The sequence below is a fragment of the Sarcophilus harrisii genome, chromosome 3 (assembly GCF_902635505.1).
Source record: "Sarcophilus harrisii chromosome 3, mSarHar1.11, whole genome shotgun sequence".
NCBI classification, from domain to species: domain Eukaryota; kingdom Metazoa; phylum Chordata; class Mammalia; order Dasyuromorphia; family Dasyuridae; genus Sarcophilus; species Sarcophilus harrisii.
Window position 1 is genome coordinate 610,881,400 of NC_045428.1, and position 21,913 is coordinate 610,903,312.

Sequence of the window (21,913 nt, forward strand, 5' to 3'; positions counted from 1 at the left end):
TTATATATGATTTGTTTTGTTTAACATTTCCCAATTGCATTTTAATCTAGTTCAGCCCCACTGTTAGTTCACTAGTTCTGTCCTGTAGGAAATCTTTCCCAATCCCGCCTTCATTCCTTTTTTCAAAGAGAATCAATGACCTCATGGGCGATGTCTTCTTCCTTCTTTCTATTGATTAGTTCCAACTTAGCCTGTAAATAGCTTATTTGTCTAAAATTATTTGCATGTTGTCTTCCAATTAGATTGTAGCTCTTTGATGGCAGGAACTGATTTTTTTTTTTTTTTTGTACTTTATATCCTTTGTATTTGCCTGGCATACAGCAGGTGCTTCATAAATTTTTTTTTTACTGACTTGATCCCGTTCCTTCTCTTTCAATCCATTTACAGAAGCCAGAAGTATTTTTGTCCTGATAAAAAAAATTTCTTCCAATTTCACTCAAATTTCTTCTCTCCAGCTTCAATCTGGGTTACCTAGCCATCTTGCCTCTCAACATACAAAGTTCCATCTAATCCAGCCCATCTTAACATACTTAACAGCCAGTCATCCAGTCTTTGCATAGGTACCTTTGGTATCAGGGGGCCCACTACCCACCCAGACAACACTCATTTTATTTCTGGATGGCTAGCTTTTAGTGTTGGAAGTTAAAGCTTGCTCTTTGCAGCTTCCATGCATTCATTGCTTCCAGTTTTACTCTGGTTGGGTGTATAGAATGATGTTCAGAGAAGAATAGTATTTCTAGTGTGACTAGTACCTTACTGGCAAGCAGTAAGGACTTTCCAACTTTGGTGCCCACCTGATTCACCCAAATCTCATCTGTGCCTTCAAAAAGCTATAGAAGGCAGAGCAGTCATACTCCCACTAAACCATTTTGCAGATAGTGAGTCAAGGGGTTGTCTACCCAAAGCATGTGAACTTTGTTGTATTCCATAAATTAAAAATAAAATAATTTTTAAAACTCAATTTCTGTGCAAATCAGAAGACATCACTCATACCACTTTATCATTTTTACCCGCCTCAAAGTCCTATGCCAATGAGCAAGTAATGAAACAGCAGGTACAAATACAATGGGAGTTGAATATGGGTGGTCCAGGCCCGGGCCATTGTCTTCTCATTGGACTGAAGCAACAGTGGCATTCAGCAGCCCTCTGGGTGTCTGAGCAGTCTTTTTTTTTTTTTAAGGACTTTCCTGCTCATTTTCTGGTATGATAAAGGGGCTAATTGTGTCACTTAACCCTGGTCTGCTTTTCTCAATAGGTAGGTATACAATCCTATGGTTAAAATACCCAAAAAATGTAAAAAAAACTTTTGCAGGAAAATTTTTGTAAGGAAATCCTTACCCTTAAAGCTAGAAGAAGATAAGCTTACAATTCTGGGTGACTTTAATGCAAAATAAGGTACAATCTTCAAAACCTGACAAGACCTGGAGGGGTGAAGTCAGAACCACACAGCAATAGCTGTGACACTACTGATGACTTGTGCATGACTTCATCATCAATACTGTCTTCCATTTGCCTAAATGGAATAAAACTTCACGGATACAGCCTCATAGCAAATACTGGCATTTAATAGTCTCTGTGATTGTTAGGAGAAGAGGCAGACAGGATGCGAGAGTGACAAAGGCAATGTGAGGCGCAGAGTGCTGGACTTTTGATCACAGACATGCTCTCCAAGCTAAACATGTAGTAACCCCAGAACAAGACAACTCCCAAAAGGTTAATGTCAAAAGTTCACAGTACTTTTCCAAACAAGAACAGTTTATTTTTAATTTGGAGTGAAAGCTAAGCTAACACATGGTTGGCAAGAGTGGAACAGAAAAGGAGCGGTCAGAGGTTGTTGTGTACAGCATCACATTTACTCATCTGGGCTAGAACACTTAAAAACATCAAGACACGTTTGACAAAAACAATGAAAAAATTCAGAAACTGACAAATTAAAAATGAGAACTCCCCAGGGTTTACCAGCAAGATAGTTAAAACATCTCTAAGGCAGGGTTTAATTCCATCAAAAGTAAAGTGCAAGTGAGCTTAGAAATGCAGGATTCCGGGCTCATAGGCCGTATCTCACCTACTCAGTGCTGAGGGAGCCACACTGATTAGTAATGAGGAATAATGCTGAAGAGAAAGGCTGAACACCTCCATAAAATTCTCTGAAGCCACTGACTAATTATCTTGGGTTCAAGTCAAGACCTCTCTAGCAAAAATTTCAACTGAAGAGGTTTTGAATGCCATTAGGTCCTCTCATTTGGCAAGGCACATAAAGCTGATTCTAGTCCAGTTGAGATTTACAAGGCAAGGGGTCCATTGCTCAACAAAAAGGTGACTGAAATCTTCCAGGTTATATGATTGTCCCCCAGGAGTTCAGGAATGCCTCCATTGTCCATCCCTATAAAGATAAAGGAAATAGGCTGTCCTGTGACTGTCATTGATGGCAAAATTTTTGCCAGACTCCTCTTTGATAGACTGACCTTTTACCTGGAAGGAAATCTACCTGAGAATCACTGTGGTTTCAGAAAGGACCAAGAGATGGTCAATATGATTTGTGATCCAGCAACTTCAGGAGAAATGCCAGGAGCAGAACAGAGGTCTATACACAATCACCAAGATACTGTCGGTCTTAAGGGCTTATGAAAAACTGTGTCAGAATCTGGTTGCCCAGAGAAGCTCATCATCAGTATTGATCATCAGTATTATATGCCAGTTTTGTGGTGACAAGCTTGCCTGGGTTCGGTATGATGTTCTCGCACTTGCCTAGTGGCCAGTGAAGTGAAGCAGGTCTGTGTGCTTGCTTCTATGCTTTTTAGCATAATGTTTCCATGCTAAAAAGTTTTCAGTGATGCCTTCAGCAAAGGTGAAAATGGCACCCAGGTCAGCTCCCTCACTGCCAGTAAATTATTTAACTTGAAAAAGCTCCAAACCAAGACTAAGGTGGAAGGAGATTTGGTGCACAACTTTTGGACTGCGCCCGATTGCACGCAGTGTAGATTCTGAAGCTAAGATGCAACAAAAGATGGATCAATTCTCTTCCACTTGTGCTAATTTTGGCCTGAACACAAATAAAATGTAAGTTCTCCACTAGCAAGCACCATGCCATCCACATATGGACCTATTAATTACAGCAAATGGAGACGTTTTGAATGTTGTGGATAAGTTCACCTACCTCCAAGAGTGTCTACATATGGCCAGAGCTAGCTCAGTGTTTGGGAAGCCCCGAAGGAAAGTGTGAGCAAGAAGAGGTATTGGGCTGCCTACCAAACTTAAGGTCTACAGAGCCCTTGTGCTGACCTCATTGTTGTACACCTGTGAAACCTGGACAGTCCATCAGCATTGGTCCAGGAAACCGAGTCCCTGCCATTTGAATTGTCTTAGGAAGATTCTGAAGCTCGCCTGGTAAAATGCCAGACACTGAGGTGCTTCCTGAAGCTGAACTGCCAAGCGTGGACACTCTACAGCAGAGAGGACAGCTCTGAGGTTGGTCACTTGCTCCCAACATACGTTAGCCTAAAAGCCTTTAACAGAGAACTCACACAGAGGTCAGAAGAAACAGTAGCAGAATACGCTCAAAATCTCTCCTAAGAACTTTGGGGCTGATTGGGTGACATGGGAGACAGTGGCAAAGGACAGGCCAGCATGGAGTGCCCACATCAAAGGAGCTGTGCTTTGAGCAAAGCAGAATTGCAGGAGCTCTGTAAATGTGGAAAGAGCTCCACTCCAAAGGTTCGTCTGGACTATTTGTTCCCGACTATGGCAGAGCACTGGGAGCTCTTATTAATCCAAAGAGCCAGTCAGATACTATGTCTGGACTCCAACACACTGTGCCATTTTGGTCTTCAAGAACAACCCAGCCTTAGGTGACCAGGCGGAACAAACCCAATTCTTTTTTCTCACCATAAACTGATTCTTTCCCTCTCCTTACAATCATATCAGCAAAACGCATTAAAAGGGCAGGGGCAGGAGTACTATCAGAGATTTAAATGAATTACCCCAAAATATATATAACTTATTTTATTAAGTGCGTTTAAAAAGTGAAGTGGATTTTACTCCCTCTGAGCAACATGAACAATAAGAAATTGTCAGAAGACAGATCAAAGTTATTACTCATAAGTGTGAATAGTTTAAATACCACCATTAAATGAACAAGAGCCTGGCCCCTGGCAGCTTGCGGACTGTCCGGCACATGGTAGGCTTGTCATCAACGCTTGTTGATTGAAGATGCTTTTTCAGAAAACGCATTTGCCGCAGAGATAAAGCTGGATTAGGAAGATTCTGAAGATTGCCTGATGAAGTGTCAGACACTAGACATGGCTAGCTTTTCTCTCTGGAGTGAATCTTTTGATGTCGGGTTAGGTTGGTGCTCCGTGTGAAGGTTTTCCCACACTCTTCACAGCTGTAAGGCTTCTCCCCAGTATGAATCTTCTGATGTTTACTGAAGTTCGAGTGGTGCCGGAAGGCTTTCCTGCACACACTGCATTCGTAGGGCTTTTCTCCAGTATGAATCCTCTGGTGTTCAACAAGCTCTGACCGATGACTAAAGGCTTTGCCACACTCCAGACATTTAAAAAGCTTCTCTCCGCTGTGAATCTTGTGATGTTTGATGAGGCTTGACCACTGCCTAAAGGCTTTCCCACACTGGTCACACTGGAAAGGCTTCTCCCCCGTGTGAATCCTCTGGTGCTGCACCAGGACGGAGGATTTGCAGAAGGCTTTCCCACACCGCTCACACGTGTAAGGTTTCTCTCCCGTGTGGATCCTCTGGTGGACAATAAGGTAGGAGCTACTGCTAAAGGCTTTCCCGCACTCGGTGCACTGGTAAGGCTTCTCTGCAGTGTAAGTTCTCTGGTGCACGACGAGTTCTGAATGGTGGTTGAAGGTTTTCCCACATTCGCTACATTTGTGGGGTTTCTCCCCCGTGTGGATCCTGTGATGTACAATGAGGTAGGAGCTGTTGCTAAAGGCCTTCCCACATTCAGTACATTTATAAGGCTTCTCTCTTGTATGAATCCTCTGATGGACAGTGAGGTAGGAGCTGTTACTGAAGGTTTTCCCACACACGCCACATTTATAAGGTTTCTCTCCTGTGTGGATCCTCCGGTGGACAGTGAGAGCTGAGCGGTTATTAAAGGCCTTCTCACAGTCACTACATTGATAAGGCTTCTCTCCAGTATGGATTCTCTGATGTACAGTGAGAGCTGAGCGGTTATTAAAGGCCTTCTCACAGTCACTACATTTATGTTTCCTTCCCGTGGGGACCGTAGGATGTCTGATTGTTTGCCTCACGTGTCTCTCCCCCTCCTGAGGTCTCACCATCTGGCTCCCACATTCCTCATCAATCCTCAAAACAGAGTGGTGAGCACACGCTCCGAGGCTTTCCACCGTCCTCTCTCTGGTTGCTTCTTCTGCAGGGACATTCCCCTTTGAACCTTTCTCCTGGGTCTTGTTCCTAGTCTCCCAGCCTACAAGAGAATAAAAAAGAACATCCCAAAATATGTCCTTTACTCTTTGGGAGGAGAATGGGAAAGGGCAAGAAGGGGACCATGACAACAGCCAGAGAAAATGCCCAGAATAAGAAAAACAGCAGACCACCTGAGGTTTAGGAAAATCGGTTTGGTGACTGACTGGAAGATGGACTGGAGTAAAAAGTGCCCGAGGCAGGCAGACCAATGACCCTGGCAGGCTATCACAATAATCCAGGTGGTAGATGTTAGATGTAAGGGTCTACACCAGGGTAGAGAACCAGAAAGAAATGATTCAAGTATCGTGGAGTCACCTCAGGATAACACAAGACTTAGCAGCTGCTACACTAAACAATCTGAGAGCTGGGAATGTAATATTCCAGAGGGTAAAGGAGCTAGGATTACAACCAAAGAATCACCTACCCAGAAACACTGAACATAATCCTTCAAGGGGAAAATGGATATTCAATGAAAGAAAGGACTTTTTTGATCAAAAAACCAGGGCTGAACAGAAAATCTGACTTTCAAATACAAGATGCAAGAGAAACACAAAAAAAGTTAAACAGAAAAGAGATAAGGGATTTAAAAAGGTTAAAATGTTTACACATAGGAAAATAACACTTGAGACTCCTAAAAAATTTTCTCATTATTAAGGAAGTGTGAATTAAGTATGAGGCAATATGTAAAAAATAAAATTAAGGGTGAGAAAGAGAATGCACTGGGAGAAGTGAAAGGGGGGAATGGCGTAAATTATCTCATATATAAGAAATGAAAAAGAGATTTTTCACTGCAAGGGAAGTTGGGAGGGAGGGAAGGGAGCATATGAACCTTGCTCTCATCAGAAGTGGTTCAAAAAGGGAATAATATACGCACTCAGTTGGGTGTAAAAATCTATCTTGCCCTGCAAGGAAGTAGAAAGGTAAATGCATGAGAGAAAGGTGAGGGGAAGGTGGGGGAGGAAAGAAGAGAGAGGGATTGAGGTAAAAATAAGAAGCAAAACATTTGAGAATGGACAGTAGAATAAACAAGAAGAAAATAAAATGATGGGAAATACATAATAGTCATAACAAAAAATTTACAGCATGTTTCTCTGATGAAGGTCTCATTTATCAAATATATAGAGAACTAAGTCACTTATAGAAATATAATCAAAGAATATAAAGTAATAAAAGCTATCTATAGTCATATGAAAAAAATTTTCTAAATCATTACTGACCAGAGAAAGGCAAATTAAAACAACTCTGAGCTACATTTCATCCTTCAGATTTGCTAAAATGGCAGAAAAGGAAAATGATAAATGCTGAAGGGATGTGAGAAAACATTAAAACTCCACTGTTGGTGGAATTGTAAACTGAGCCGACCATTCTGGAAAGTCATTGGAACTATGCCCAAAGGACTATAAAACCTTGTGTTCCCTTTGACCATGAATACTATGACCAGGTCTGTGACCCAGAGAGATAAAAAACAAAAAGAAAAAGGATCTATAAGCACAAAAATATTTACAGTCATTCTTTTAGTGGTGGCAAAGAATTGGAAATTGAGGATTCCACCAGTTGGGGAATAGCCGGACAAGTTGCTGTGTCTTATTGTGATGGAATGCTGTTGGGTTATAAGAAATGAAGAGCAGGCAGATTTCAGAAAAACAACTTACGTGAACTGTCACAAAGTGAAATGAGCAGGAGCATAACACTGTCTGATAACCACTTGTGAATGACTTAGTTATCTCAGCAATACAATATCTTCAAAGAAAGAACCGGTGGAGTCTAAATGCAGATGGAAGCAGACTTTTCCTTTATTTTTCTTGAGGATTTTTTGTTTGTGTTTTCTCTTACAACAGGACTGACATGGAAATATATTTTGCATGACTTCACCTATAAAACCTATGTCAAAATGCTTGCCTTCTCAATTAGAAGGGGAGAAGTGGGAATAAGGGAAAGAAACTGGGAATCAAAAGTTAAACAAAAACAAATGTTAAAAATTGGTTTTGCCTGTAATTGGGGAAGAATAAACTATTAAATGTGATGTACAACTTGAAAGCCGCCTTTTACAGAGGATATGACCCCCTGGACATGTGTGTGTATAATACAGCCAAAATTCTAGTTCATTTTCTATGTGTACATGTATGTATTTGTGTATCATTTATAAATGCAGTCAAAATTATACTTAATCTTCTGTATGTGTAGGTACATATGTATATCATGGCATGACACAGCCAAAGTTTTATTTTATCTTCTGTGTATTTTGTTTTTCTTGTGACACTCCCAAGAACAGATGCTCCTCCATAGCCAGGGCTGTTTCATTTTTGCCTCTGCCTTCTCCACAAAGAATGCAGCCCCTGACACACATGATGCTTATGGGAGGGTCATGTCACTGGGCTAGCCTTCCCCACAGGTGATTTCCAACCACTGTGCTGGAAAAAATCTCTGTCATTTCTCTTTCTCTCTTTCTCTTTCTCTCTCTCTCTCAGAGTCTCTCTCTCTCTCTGTCTCTCTCTCTGTCTCTGTCTCTTTCTCTTTCTCTCTCTCTCTGTCTCTGTCTCTCTCTCTTTCTTTCTTTCTCTGTCTCTCTCTCTCTCACACATACACAAAACCAGACAGACATGAATGCACATAAGCACATATGTACACAAATGAAAAAACAAGTGAGGAAATTCCAAAATCAAGGACTGAAAACCATAACTGAAGCTGAAAGAATTTTTCCATAACAGTTTACCAAAAAAGCAATCCCTAAGGTAATAGAAGAACTTAAATGAATCATAAATTCTTCCTCCAAACAAGAAACTTGTTACTTACAAGGCACACAATCTCATCTAACTTTAAAAAAAAAAAAAAAAGTAAAATTAAAGCTGTTCACCCATCTGGGTCAGAACACTTACAAACATCAAGACCAGTTTGAAGAAAATGATGGACAAATTCAGAGTATGCCAAATGAAAAATAAGAGTTCCACAGTGTGTACCAGCAGGATAATTCATCCATCTCTAAGAAAGAGCAATTAACTCCATCAAAAGTAAGGCACAAGCAAAGCCACGAGAGATTCTTGGCTCAGTAAGAAGACCTATGAAATTCCGTTTTCTGCTGAGATAACAATCCAAAGCCTTATTGTGACACACTGAAGGCTATTTATGGGCCAAAGATCTGTGGTGCATCTCAACTACTCTGTGCTGATGGAACCACTTTGATGAATGATAAGCCCAAGATCCTAAAGAGATGGACCAAACACTTTTTATAGTGTTCTCAAGAAACTATCATCAAGAAACTGAAGCCATGACTTTTTGCCTCCAGCTGAAATCAATCCCTCCCTAGCTGAAGTCCCAACTGATGAAGACGGTCTGAACATCATTAGGCCTTATTCCTGCCATAAAGTACCGCTGGTTCTATTCCAACTAAGATTTACACGATGGGGGATCCATTACTTATACAAAAGCTGACTGAAGTTTTCCAGATTATATAGCAAGAGGAGGTCATCCCCCAGGAGTTCAGGGATGCCTCAACTGTCTATCTCTATAAAGGTAAAGGGAGTAGATTGTCCTGTAACAAACGGGGTGATGGAGCAGAGCAGGGTCTCTCTCTTAGTCAATGATCGCAAGATTCTTACTAAGCAGATCCTACGCCTGGAAAAAGGTCATCTACCAGAGAACCAGAGAGGCTTCAGAAAAGGCAGGGAAATGGTCAAACTGGTATCGGAGAAATGCCAGGGGCAGAACAGTTGCACGTACTTGCACACACACACACACACACACACACATACGTGAACATATACAAATACACATACATGCAGGCTTAGACACAAGGGCCCACACGTGTGCTTTTACAGACACACACAAACAGGCCCCCTCATCCACATGGTCGTGTGCACACATACACAAACATACATGCCTACATATGTGTGTGCATAGAAGTACACAGCAGCACAAACACAATCACACATATATGCAAATATATGCGAGCACTCACACACACACACATGACCAGCACACAGGTTTGAATGGCTGCTCCCCCAAAAGAAAAGAACAAACTCAGGTAGAGCTAGGTCTGAAGTCTGAGGGCTCAGAGATACATGGGTGAGCAAATCCCTGAACCTCTCCCTCTCCAGAGGTTGGGCTAGTCACTTTCCCAAAGAGTCTTTGAGTTCTGAGTGTATGTGTGTGTGAAAGAGAGACAGACAAACAGACAGAGACAGAGAAACAGAGAATACCCCCAAGCTACCTCTCAGACTCTACATACGCACAAAAAAGATGACCCTAAATCTATACACACATATGCCCACTCACATCTGGACCTCTACTCCAAACTCAGCCTCCTCAGACTCCCAGTCCTGCTCCTAGACAGGCAACAAAGAGCAACAGATATTGAATTATGGGACCAAGGGGAGAGTGGCTGCCTTACCCAGGGAGACCAGGTTCCGGTAGGTCTCCAGCATCACATCCCGGTACAGCTGTTTCTGAGCAGGGCCCAGCCGCCCCCACTCCTCAAGGGTGAAGTCCACGGCCACATCTCTGAAGGTCACGGGCTCCTGAAAACCAAGCACGAGCCTGCTAAGGGAGCACAGGAGAAAGACTTCTAGGTCTTTAGGCCTTCATTTCTTCCTTTTATAAAATGTGATGCCATGCAAAGTCCCTGCCCAACTGGCTAAGCTAAGTGAGAAATTAAGGCTGGCACTTACAATGGAGGGGTCTGGGAAAGGTCTCTTGAAGAAGATGAGATCTGAAGCAAGCCTTGAAGGGAAAAAGAAATCCAAGAGTTGGAAGAAAAGAGACAAAGCATTCCAGACATAGAGGATAGCCAGGGCAAAGGTATGAAGGTGAAAGGTGGAGAGTCATGTTAGGACAGCAAGAAGGTGAGTGTTGCTGGATCTTGGCACCTACAGAGAGAAAGAACGTATGTGAAAACTGGAAAGGTGGGAAGGAGCCAGAGTAGGAAAACCTTTAAATTCTAAGCAGGAGAGGTAGCCCTCTGAACTTGGTGGGCAAGAAGTAGGCATGATAAGATCACTCATGGCTTGATGAAAAGTGGACCGAAGCAGGGAGAAAATCGAGGCAGGGTCAGGGCCAATAGCTCTTTCAATAAGCTAGGTGTCAGGTGATCAGGGCAAGCACCAGAATAGGGTCCGTGTCAGAGGAGAAAAGGGGAAGCACTGAAGAGATGCTGCAGGGGTGACATGCACCAGAAGCTGCAGAGGTGAAATGGACCAGAGATGCTGCAGAGGTGAAATGTTTGTGGTAGACCTTTTTGTAGTGGCGAGGAACTGGAGACTGAGTGGCTTCCCATCAGTTAGAGAATGGCTGAATAAGTTATGGTATGTGAATGCTATGGGATATTATTGTTCTATAAGAAATCAACAGGAGGATTTTAGAAAGGTCTGGAGAGATTTACGTGAACTGATGCTGAGTGAAGTGAGCAGAACCAAGAGAACATTTTACACAGCAACAAGAAGATTTATGTGATGATCAGTTCTGCTGAAGTGGCTCTTTTCAACAATGAGATGATTCAATTCCAATGCACTTATGATGGAGAGAGCCATCTGCATCCAGAGAGAGGACTGTGGGAACTGAGTGTGGATCACAACGTAGTATTTTCAGCTCTTTTGTTGCTGTTTGCTTGCTTTGTAAAATTTCTCCTTTTTCCCCCTTCTTGATCTGACTTTTCTTGTGCAGCATGATAAACGTGGAAATATATTTAGAAGGATTGCACATGGTTAACTTATATTGGATTACTTCTCTCTAGAGGAGGGGGGAAGGAGAAGAGTGAGGGAGAAAAATATGGAACACAAGGTTTTGCAAGGGTGAATATTGAAAACTCTTTGCATGTATTTTGAAAATAAAAAGCTATTTTTTTTTAATCATGCATTCCTTTTGACCTAAATACCACTACTAGATCTGTATCCCAAAAGATGTTGTTGTTGTTTTAAAAAAAAAAAAAAAAAAAAAAGGAAAGGACTTATACATATTAAAAAATATTTCAAAATATTTCTTTTCTGGGGGCAAAGAATGGAAAATTGAGAGGATGCCCATCAATTGGGCAATGGCTGAATAAATAGTGGTATGTGATTATGATGGAATACATTATAAGAAATGATAAGCAGATTGCTCTCAGAAAAATGGGGAGGGCTTTCCATGAGTTGATACAAAGTGAAGTATTCTTTGTACAAAGTAACGGCAATAATGCAAGACGTTCAGCTGTGAAGGACTCCCCTATTCTCAGTGATACAATGATGCAAAGTGTTTAGCCATGAAGCTATTCTGAGCAATACAATGATGCAAGATATTCAGTCATGAAGCTGTTCTCAGTGATACAATGATACAAGGTGTTCAGTGTAAAGCTATTCTCAGTGATACAATGATACAAGGTGTTCAGCAGTGAAGGACTCATCTACTCTCAGAGATACAATGATGCAAGAGAACAGACTTCTGATGAAAAACACTGTCCATTTCCAGAGAAGGATCTGGTGCTGACTACAAAATGAAGCATACGTTCTTTTTACTTTATTTTTCCAGAGGTCTTTTTTCAGAGGAAGCAGGGCAGGGGTCCATGTTTTCCTTTACAATATGACTTATTTGGAAATGGTTTGCATGGCCTGAATTGCCTGGTCTTCTCAATGAGGGGGGAGGGAAGGAATTAAGGAAGAGGATCTAGAATTCAAAGTTTTCAGAATGAATGTTAAAAATTGCTTTTACATGTAACTAGGGAAAAGCAAAATAAGAAATAAAAAGAAAAAAAATGATGTCTACTGGACGTCCAGTTGGAAAGGTCTGAAAGACTGCTGGGAGTCTCTCCAAAAAGACAATGATGAATTCTTGAGAACCAGGGAGGTCCCCAAGAGAGCAGCCCAGGACAGTCAAAGAAACAGAGGAAAGACTGTGCAGGCTCAGAGAGAGGAGGAGTCCTGGATGTGACCATCCAGGTAATGAGACTGGAAACCAAGGGCAATGGATGAGAGAAGGGAGGGCCTGAAGGCAGCCAGTATAGATGACTCTTCCAAGAGCCAGGAGCCATGGGAGTCCAGTGAGGGTTTTTGAAGGCTGTGAAATACAGCAATGCAAGGGGGAGGTACCTGGGAGACATGGACAGCCTCTGAAGGTCCCCATAGGGGATGCTTGGGAAGGGGTGAAAGGCAAGACAACCTCAGAGGGAGTGGGAGACAGAAGCTGCATTAGCAGCTGCCAGTAAGTCTCGGGGGGAGGACAGAAGGCAGCAGACGAGGCCTGCCCAGGGATCAGAGAGTCAGGAACACACTCAGGACTACCCTGCAACTGCTGACCCAAATTCTCCCCTCGACTCCCACCATGAGACAACAGAGAGGGCCAACACAATCCCAGCATGAGCATGGACCAGCCTGTGGCCAAGGGCCTCAGCCAGGCCTCCAAGGCCATCCACAAACTGTATCCAACCTCATTTCCCTCTGCTCCCAAACACTGAGCCCCTAGCTCGGCCCCACAAATGCCCAACTCCAGGCTTTTTTCCAAACCTCAAACCCGGTGCCTGACCCTTGTTGCCCACCCATGCTTATATTTGGGCTGCCCCCCCTCCTGGGCTGAAGCCCTGGCTCTCCAGGGAAACCACAGTTCCCAGAAGACAAGGGCCAGCCCTCCAACCCTCGCTCTGGTCTTGAGCCCCACAGAAGGAGTGGGATCTATGAGGGAGGGAAAAGAGGAGCAGAGTAGAGCAAGTGGCACCCAATCGTTGCCTTTGTGGGAAACAAAATTCTGAACCCCAAAATGGGTACACATTCACTCAGTGAGTGGAGCAGTTTAAACTCCCTGGGGGTGAGACAGAAAGGAGAAGCACCTTTTCTCCTCTGGCTACTCCTCCCTTCAGAGGAGGCCCAGACTGCCAGCCTTCCTCATCTGCCCCTGCCACGTGGCTCCGGGCAGACTTCCCAAAGCTAAAGATGGCCGCTCTCCCGGCCTTGGAATACACAGCTTCATATGTATAAGGTTCAGCAAGCTTCACGTTTGCCTCCAGTTCTGCCCCTGAGCCCAGCCAGGCTAGCAGCTTTAGAGCTGGTCCCCTTAGCAGAAGCTGTAGTCAAGCTAGCTCCCAGACTCACCATGGGCCTAAGGCGAGACTGCACCCCCCCACCCCAGTTCTTTGCAAAGTTTGGGGAAACCTGACTATCAACATTTCTTACACCCTCAAGGAGTGGCCATTCAGACAGGTGGTGACCAGGGAGGGGTCTACACACCAAAGCCTGAAACCTACCTGGGAAGGGGCTGCTCCATCCTGCTCTTCCTCCTCTTCCTCCTCCTCCTCCTCCTCCTGGGCTGGGGCTGAACCCTCAGTGGGCAGAGCTAGGAGAAGACATAGGAGTCATGGGTGGTGGGGCCAGGCCTGTGCAGTACTGGCTCCTCCCTCCTCACTCTTTGTACCCCTCTTCACCTTCTCCCCTTTCTTCCTCCTCCTCCTATTCCTCCTTCTCTCCCCCTACCTCCTCTCCCTCCAATGGGTTATGCCCTCATTGGGCAGCACTGGAGGAGGACACATGAGGGACCAGGCCTTCCCAGTGGAGGCAAGTTGTCCTCCCCCTCCGTCTTCTCCCTCTCCCTCCCCGCCCCCTTTTCCTTTTCCTGCCTCTCCCCTTCCTTCCCCTTCCCTCCCCCTTCCTTCCCTCTCTTCCTTTTCCTGCTCCTCCCTTCCCTCTTCTCCCTCCCCCTCCCCCTCTTCCCCTCCCCTTTCCCTTCTCCTTCTCCTTCTTCCATCTCTAAGGTACCAAAGGAAGACAGCAGAGTTTGCCCACAGCCCTACTCCACCAGTGGGAAGAACTATCGGGGCCACAGTGTAAGGAACCCTAGTAAGAAATCCTAAGTGAGTCTGAGACGTGTCTTTTGTATAACTGTTTGCTGAGAACATGAGAAAGTACTTACAGCCATCTGACAAAATGCCAGGGAAGCAACAAAGAAGGGCTGGCCACCCTTGGAGTGCCGTCGACAATGAGCAGCCTTTATGACCAGCCTGGGTTTACCCTGGAAACCTGGCCAGTGTCTTGAGTAAACCCAATCCTCCTAAAGGAGTCAAAGCATATTTTCCTTGGTGGGCCTCTTGTGAGGGAGCAGTCCCTGGAAGGTCGCTCCGTTTCAAGGGTCATGTACCAAAGGAGGACACAGCGCAGAACCTTCTTTGTCTTCCGCCTGTAAAAACCCCTTAGTGGAAAGGGACTTTGAGAACTCAGCCAGAAAGCCTTGGACAACTTGTCCAGGGACATCTCAACACCTCTCCTTTGAGACTCCCCGGAATCAGATGTTGGTGCTTCTTCATAACAGTGATGATGTCTGTTGTTTGTTAGTGTCTTTATTGTGGCCACTGTGGTTAATTTTGTGCTACTTTTATCCTTAATGGTGATGTCTATTGTACTTGTTTGTTAGTGTCTTTATTGTAGTCACTGTGGTTGTTAATTCTGTACTACTTTTATGCTTAATGGTGATGATGTCTATTGTACTTGTTTGTTTGTTAATGTCTCTATTGTGGCCACTGTGGTTGTTAATTTTGTATCACTTTTATGCTTTGAGTTTCTTCTCCCTTATTTCAATCAAGGCTCTGAGCAGTAATAAATTTATACCCATATTCTAAGCCTGCTGAGATTCGAATCCCACACCTAGATTAAATTTACACACAATGATGGGGCAGGAATAGGCCCAGGATTTAATCCCAAGCTTTCTCACCCCAAATAAAAGCTCTCTTTCTTTGAGTCCCAGGCTCCTGTGCTGGAGAAGAGGTGGGAGGGATCTGCTACTAGCCCCAGAGAAGGGAGAATCCTCCCTATTCCCACCCAGGAGACAAATAGGAAACAGAGATGATGACTCACATCTCTACAGCCTCAGGAGGACCACTGACAGGGAAACAGAGGCCCTGCCACAGAAGGGAGGGATCTTTTTATGCCCTTAGTTGGAATTTGGAGAGGTGAGAGTAGAAAGAGAGGGTCAGGGCCTAGAATCAGGCCTCCCAGAGTGAGGGGAGCTACCTTTTCCCAGGAACCCATTCCTCTTCTCCTTGTCTCTGTAGTCACAGGCCTCTGAAATCCTGGAGGCCAGCTCAAGCAGAAGAGGGAAACTGCTGGGACTGACCCCCAAATTCCTTCTTACCCCCCTCCTCCAACATTGGAGCCACCTGGGCAAAGGTGCCCTCAGTGGGGACTCAATCCTCACGTAGTCCTAGGATCCAGGGTCTTGGACAGCTACTCTGCTTACTTCTGGGGGGTCCACACACCTTGGGGTTCTGGGGACTGTGCCTTTGAGGGTGGCTGCTGTGGGCAGAAGTACAGAGACATCAGCATCAGTGAATCAATACACCAAGATATATTTATTAAGTTCCTACTGTGTGCCTTGCCCCTATGCTAAGGGCTTGGATTACAGAGATAAAAACAAACTGATCCTGGCCTGTGAGGTGAGGGAGCTGGGAGAAGGAAGAGCGGCTCTAAATACCAAGGAGGGAGCACTTAGAGTTCATTCTGGAAGTGGACAAGAGCCCCAGGAGCTTCCAAACGAAGAGGGGCTCTGGTTTTAGTGATTAAAAAAAGAAATTAGAAAGATCTGAGTCAGCCAGGAGAAAATAAAAGCTTGCTCCATGCAGATGATCCGAAGAGGTGCTTAGGGAATTCTAGATCATCCAAAAAACTTCTGGAAATGATCCCCAGCTTTCACAAAGCTGCAGAACAGAAAATACCCTCCCCCCCCCAATTATGCAGCATTTCCACACATGGCCCGCAAAGTCCGGCAGCAAGAGGGAAATGGAAATTCCACTTAAATTACTGGAATGAAAGGGGGTCATACCGGGAAAAGGCTTTGGTGGGTGGATGGGGGACAAACTGGAGGGGGCAGAAACTCACCCTCAATAGCTCCTGAAATGGGCCAGGTGTAAAGTGATGATGGTCTGAGAGGAGGGGAGAGGGCAGTGTCAGAGGAGGGGGGGGCACTGACAGAGGAGAGGAGGGGGCCAGGAGATGGGGGGGAGTGACAGAGGAGAGGAGGGGGCCAGGAGATGGGGGGGTCAGTGACAGAGGAGAGGAGAGGGCCAGGGGATGGGGGGGGCAGTGCCTGAGAAGGGGGGGGGGGGGGGTCACAGAAAAAACAGCCCAGCCATGAGCAAGGGAAGAGGCCGCCGGTACCTTGGACAGAGACTGGGGTCAGCTGGAGCTGATCTCCGAGAGCTAAAGGCTTCGGGGGCAGAGAAGGCCGGGAGTCGGGTTAGAGTCGGGAGGCATTTAGTGTCCCGGGGGAGGGCAGGGTCACACATGCCCACAAAAGAGATCGGAGGGAGTGCGGAAGGGAGGGAGGGCGCTGACAGCCCCGGGACTTATGGCATGGGACTCCTCTCTCCACCCCAGGGAAACAAGGTGGGCTTACTGTCCCGGGTCAGAGGGCAACATCTGCCCAGGCTCCCCGGGGCCCGCCAGTCTCCCCACTTGGAGACGCACATTCAGACTGGCTAAGTGCATATTAAGCACCCGCTGCGGGGCCGAGTTTTGGAGAGCAGCGAGCCCCAAAGACTGGTGACGTCGCCAACCCCTCCTCCCTCCCTGCCCCTCTCTACCAGGGCTCCGGAGGCGATCCCAGCTTCCCTGCCCGGGGCCCTAGCAACAGTTGACGTCACCTCCAGGCACGAGCCAGCTCCAGCCACGAGTGACGTCACCCAGTCACGTCCCCTCCACGGGCGCTGGGGCTCCTCCCCTCTCCATGCCCCGGACGCTAAGCACTAGCCAAAAGAATCGGGGTTCAGAGAGACCGGGGTCCGCACGTACCGGCTTCGAAGGCGCTGCCCCGGGGTGCGGGGAGCCAGGCACGCAAGGGCCGCCGGGGAACGGGCGTGCAAGGGGCGGCTTGACAGGGACAAAATGCGTGCAACCCCAGCCGCGGGGAGCACAGTGCGCCTGCGTCCTGAGTCCCTCCAGAGGCCCGCCCCTCCCCGGGCTGGGGGCGGGGCCTTCCCACGGACTCTCCAATCATGAGCCGCATCTGAGTCCTCGCCTGTCTCTGCCTAAAAACTTACCACCCCTAGAAAGGGCCGTTCTATCTCCATGGCAACCACTGGCGTGACTCTTCCCCAGCTCGGCCAACCTAGAGCCCCAGGACTCGGCAGCTTCTGGAGCGACTGGGGATCGTCTTCTCCCGCCGCGGCTTCCCTCCCGCGCTCTCACCCGATCTAAGATCGCTCAGAAATCCCCCGTGCTCTCAGCTAGTCTAAGAGTGCTTGAGATCCCCCCGGCCCTCACTGAGGCTAAAAGCTCTCAGAGATTCCCCCCCTCACCCCGGCCCTCACTGAGGCTAAAAGTGCTCAGAGATCTCTGAAGCTCTTAATGGGGATGAGCGCTCAGAGATTCCCCCCATTGAGGCTAAAAGTGCTCAGAGATCCCCCAGCTCCCATTCACAACGGTATGTACCTCCTGGGCAGGGGGCTCACCTCAGGAGAGGGCCCTGGCAGGAAGAGAGTCCTGGGAGCAGGGTGAAGAGGAAGAGCAGGCCCCCTGTGACCGCCCCCCTCCATGGACCCCAGGGCCAGGCTTGTTTCCGGCTTGTTGGGTTTCTGTCTGTGGCCCGGGAGAGAGCTGGCGGGGAGGTCGGGCTGAGCAGGAACACTAAGCAGAGGAAAGGACCACTGGTGGGAGATTTAAGGCTGTCTGGCTCTCTTTGACTATTCCCAACGCATGGGCCGAGGGGTGGGAATGTCCCCGGGGTTTAGTTTTGGCTCTTGTCCCTCTGTGCCCTTTGTGGCCCCTCGGCTGCTATCTCCTGGCCTCCCTGGGTTGCTTCCCAGCCCCCAGCCCTCATCATCTCTCTTTTGTCTGCTTCTGGATACAAAGGGGGCCATTCCACCACTGAGCCCCAAGACCGGCCCTCTCTCCCCTCTGTGCCATCGCTCACAGGCACAGCAGTGCCAAACCCCTAAGAGAAGGGACCTCCCCAGAGGGCCTTGCCTCCTACTTCACTCCACAATGGAGGCCATGCTCCCTCCCTGCCTCTCCTCTCCCTCCCCACACTTGACCTTCCTCCAGTTGCCACCATCACATCCTCTGCCCTTCTCTCAGAGTAAAGTGGTCTTTTGCTGCTAGTTACAAGCCCATTCGTCACCACTATGGGGATAGGGGGTGTCCTCTTCAAGAAGGAAGGACACCACAACTCTAAGATACCACTACACACCTGTCAGATTGGCTAAGATGACAGGAAAAAATAATGATGATTGTTGGAGGGGATGTGGGAAAACTGGGACATTGATTCATTGTTGGTGGAGTTGTGAACTGAATCCAACCATTTTGAGAGATAGTTTGGAACTATGCTCAAAAAGTTATCAAACTGTGCATACCCTTTGATCCAGCAGTGTTACTTACTGGATTATATCCCAAAGAGATTATAAAGAAGGGAAAGGACCTGTATGTGCACGAATGTTTGTGGCAGCCCTTTTGTAGTGGCTAGAAACTGGAAACTGATGGATGTCCATCAGTTGAGAATGGCTGAATAAATTGTAGGTATATGAAAATTATGGAATATTACTGTTCTGTAAGAAATGACCAACAGGATGATTTCAGAAAGGCCTGGAGAGACTTACACGAACTGATGCTGAGGAAATGAGTAGGACCAGGAGATCATTATATACTTCAACAACAATACTAGATGATGACCAGTTCTGATGGATCAGGCCATCCTCAGCAATCGAGATCAACCAAATCATTTCTAATGGAGCAGTAATGAACTGAATCTAGCTATACCCAGAGAAAGAACTCTGGGAGATGACTAAAACCACTACATTGAATTCCTAATCCCTATATTTATGCACACCTGCATTTTGATTTCTTCACAAGCTAATTGTACAATAATTCAGAGTCTGATTCTTTTTGTACAGCAAAATAATGTTTTGGTCATGTATACTTATTGTGTATCTAAGTTATATTTTAATATATTTAACATCTACTGGTCATCCTGCCATTTAGGGGAGGGGGTGGGGGGGTAAGAGGTGAAAAATTGGAACAAGAGGTTTGGCAATTGTTAATGCTGTAAAGTTACCCATGTATATATCCTGTAAATAAAAGGCTATTAAAAAAAAATATATATATATGGGAAAAAAAAAAAAGAAGGAAGGACACCACTGTGCCAAGTATGGTCTCCAGCTGGGGATACGGAGAGTCCTTGCCCTTGAGAAGCCATAACGGCACGCAAATATAGTGAAAGCAAGCTCTCTCCGGGCTCTACAGGATGTGGAGGCAGATCGGGACTACCGGAGGTTGGAAACAGGTCTCAGTCTGATTGAGGGGATGCCCACTCAGTGATTAAGGCTAGGGAAGAAACGAGGCAGAGGAGGTCCTCATCTACCCAGTCCAAATGGACATTTCTGGCCACAACAGAACACTCACTATTTACATGCCCTCGGAGGATCCTGACAGTGACCAAGTGGGGCTTGACCTGGGACCTGGGACCTATTGTTGGTCAATTGATAAAAGCTGAAGTGATTTGGACTTGACATGATCCTAGGCTGTAAATCTCAAGATATCTTGTGAGGTTTCAACAATCAAAATGTACTGTACTTTGGGCTGAGCACCTGCAGGTAAGGGTATGATATCTATGTGGACAGAAAGAAGGGAGGGGAAGAAGAGCTTCATAAATGCCCCTTGAATAAGGTCAAAATGGGTTCATGATCTAGGCATAAAGAATGAGATCATAAATAAATTGGAAGAGCATAGGATAGTTTACCTCTCAGACCTGTGGAAGAGGAAGGAATTTATGACCAAAGAAGAAGTAGAGATCACTATTGACTACAAAATTGAAAATTTTGATTATATCAAATTGAAAAGTTTTTGTACAAATAAAACTAATGCAGGCAAGATTAGAAGGGAAACAATAAACTGGGAAAACATTTTTACAGTCAAAGGTTCTGATAAAGGCCTCATTTCCAAAATATATAAAGAATTGACTCTAATTTATAAGAAATCAAGCCATTCTCCAATTGATAAATGGTCAAAGGATATGAACAGACAATTTTCAGATGATGAAATTAAAATTATTACTACTCATTTGAAAGAATGTTCCAAATCACTATTGATCAGAGAAATGGAAATTAAGACAACTCTGAGATACCACTACACACCTGTCAGATTGGCTAGAATGAAGGAACATAACACGGAATGTTGAGGGATGGGAAAAAGGGACACTGATACATTGATGGCGGAATTTGGGAATAATCCAGCCATTCTGAGGGCAATTTGGAACTATGCCCAAAAGTTATCAAACTGTGCATACCTTTGATCCAGCAGTGTCTCTACTGGGCTTATACCCCAAAGAGATACTAAAAAGGAAAGGGACCTGTATGTGCCAAATGTTTTGGGAGCCCTGTTTGTAGTTAGAAGTTGAAAAATGAATGGATGCCCAGCATTGAGAATGGTTGAGTAAATTGTGGTATGAAACGAAATTATTATTCTGTAAGAAATGACCAGCAGGATGAATACAGAGAGGATTTGGACTTAGATGAATGATGCTAAGCGAAATAAGAACCAGGGATCATTATATACCCAACAACGATACTATATGAGGATGTATTCTGATGGAAGTGGATTTCTTCAACAAAGAAAGATCTAACTTAGTTTAATTGATCAAGGATGACAGAAGAGCTCACCCAAAGAAAGAAAACTAGAAAGAATGTAAACTGTTGTATTTTTGTTCTTCTTCCCAGGTTATTTATACCTCTAAATCCAACCCTAAAAAAGAAAACTGGTTCTGACACATATATTGTATCCAAGATTCTGTAATCTATTTAAATGTATAGGACTGCTTGCCATCTTTGGGGTGAGGGTGGAGGGGGAGGGGAAAAATCAGAAAAAGGAGTAAGGGATAAAAAAACCCTGGCATGGGTTCTTAATAAAAGTTATTTAATAAAAAAAATATATATATATATATATATATATATATATATATAAATGCCCCTTGACCGGCCTACTATTGGATAAGTCCTTGTCCTGGGGACCAAAAGACCACTCTAAGAGGTCCTTCCTTCCTTCCTTTCTCTTCTGCTCACCCCAGGACTGAGACATACTCCAGACCTTATGAACTCACTAGATTGAGGACCATACCCCCTTCATTCATCAGTGGGAGACAGAACAGCCATTAGGCCTCTCCAAAAGCATGGAGACAAAAAGGAAACATGGAGCTGACAGGCTGTCCAGCTACTACTTCTTCACCAGAAGCTTAGCTGATGGGAGTCAGTGAGAGAATATCTACACTTTCTGTATACATCATTGTGACTGTCCCAGAAGCAGGAAGCAGCCCCGGCAGCCTTCTCCCTTTAGAGGGACCCCTTTAACATTAACAATTTCTGGTTTTCCCCTACTTTTAACGCTCCCTTTCTCCATCTGACCTTCTGGGTGACCCATAAATCTTTTGGCTCCCAGAATTCTCTCTGGCCATTCCCCAGGCTTTCCCTCTTCACTTCTCTCTCAGTCCTACCTTCTTCCCAGTTCTTTCAGCTACAAGTACCCTCCCCTGTGAGAT

The 21,913-nt window shown here is 45.4% G+C and overlaps 1 protein-coding gene across 5 annotated transcripts; it reads right to left on the reverse strand.

Moving 5' to 3' along the window:
• Positions 1–270: 270 nt before the first annotated feature.
• Positions 271–17,327, reverse strand: LOC111720224 (zinc finger protein 501). Of its 5 annotated transcripts, none has more exons than XM_031964137.1 (5): positions 17,182–17,327; positions 15,527–15,687; positions 13,650–13,738; positions 9,837–9,963; positions 271–5,450 (listed from the first exon to the last, which is right to left on the reverse strand). In XM_031964137.1, the coding sequence occupies exons 2-5, from the start codon at positions 15,540–15,542 to the stop codon at positions 4,303–4,305; spliced, it is 1,380 nt and encodes a 459-aa protein (XP_031819997.1). In that variant the 5' UTR covers positions 15,543–15,687; positions 17,182–17,327; the 3' UTR covers positions 271–4,302. The 5 variants fall into 5 exon arrangements, with proteins under 5 accessions (XP_031819997.1, XP_031819998.1, XP_031819994.1 ...); XM_031964138.1 differs by having other exon boundaries at positions 9,837–9,985; XM_031964134.1 differs by having other exon boundaries at positions 9,837–9,985; positions 14,312–15,687.
• Between the last annotated feature and the right edge of the window lie 4,586 nt (positions 17,328–21,913).

Bases quoted from the DNA above. Each gene is read 5' to 3' on its own strand.
- LOC111720224 (XM_031964134.1), bottom strand. The intron at 9,986-13,649 runs GTAGGTTTCAGG...GTGCTCCCTTAG, and splicing joins ATGGAGCAGCCCCTTCCCAG to CAGGCTCGTGCTTGGTTTTC. The intron at 5,451-9,836 runs GTAAGGCAGCCA...ATTCTCTTGTAG, and splicing joins CCGGAACCTGGTCTCCCTGG to GCTGGGAGACTAGGAACAAG.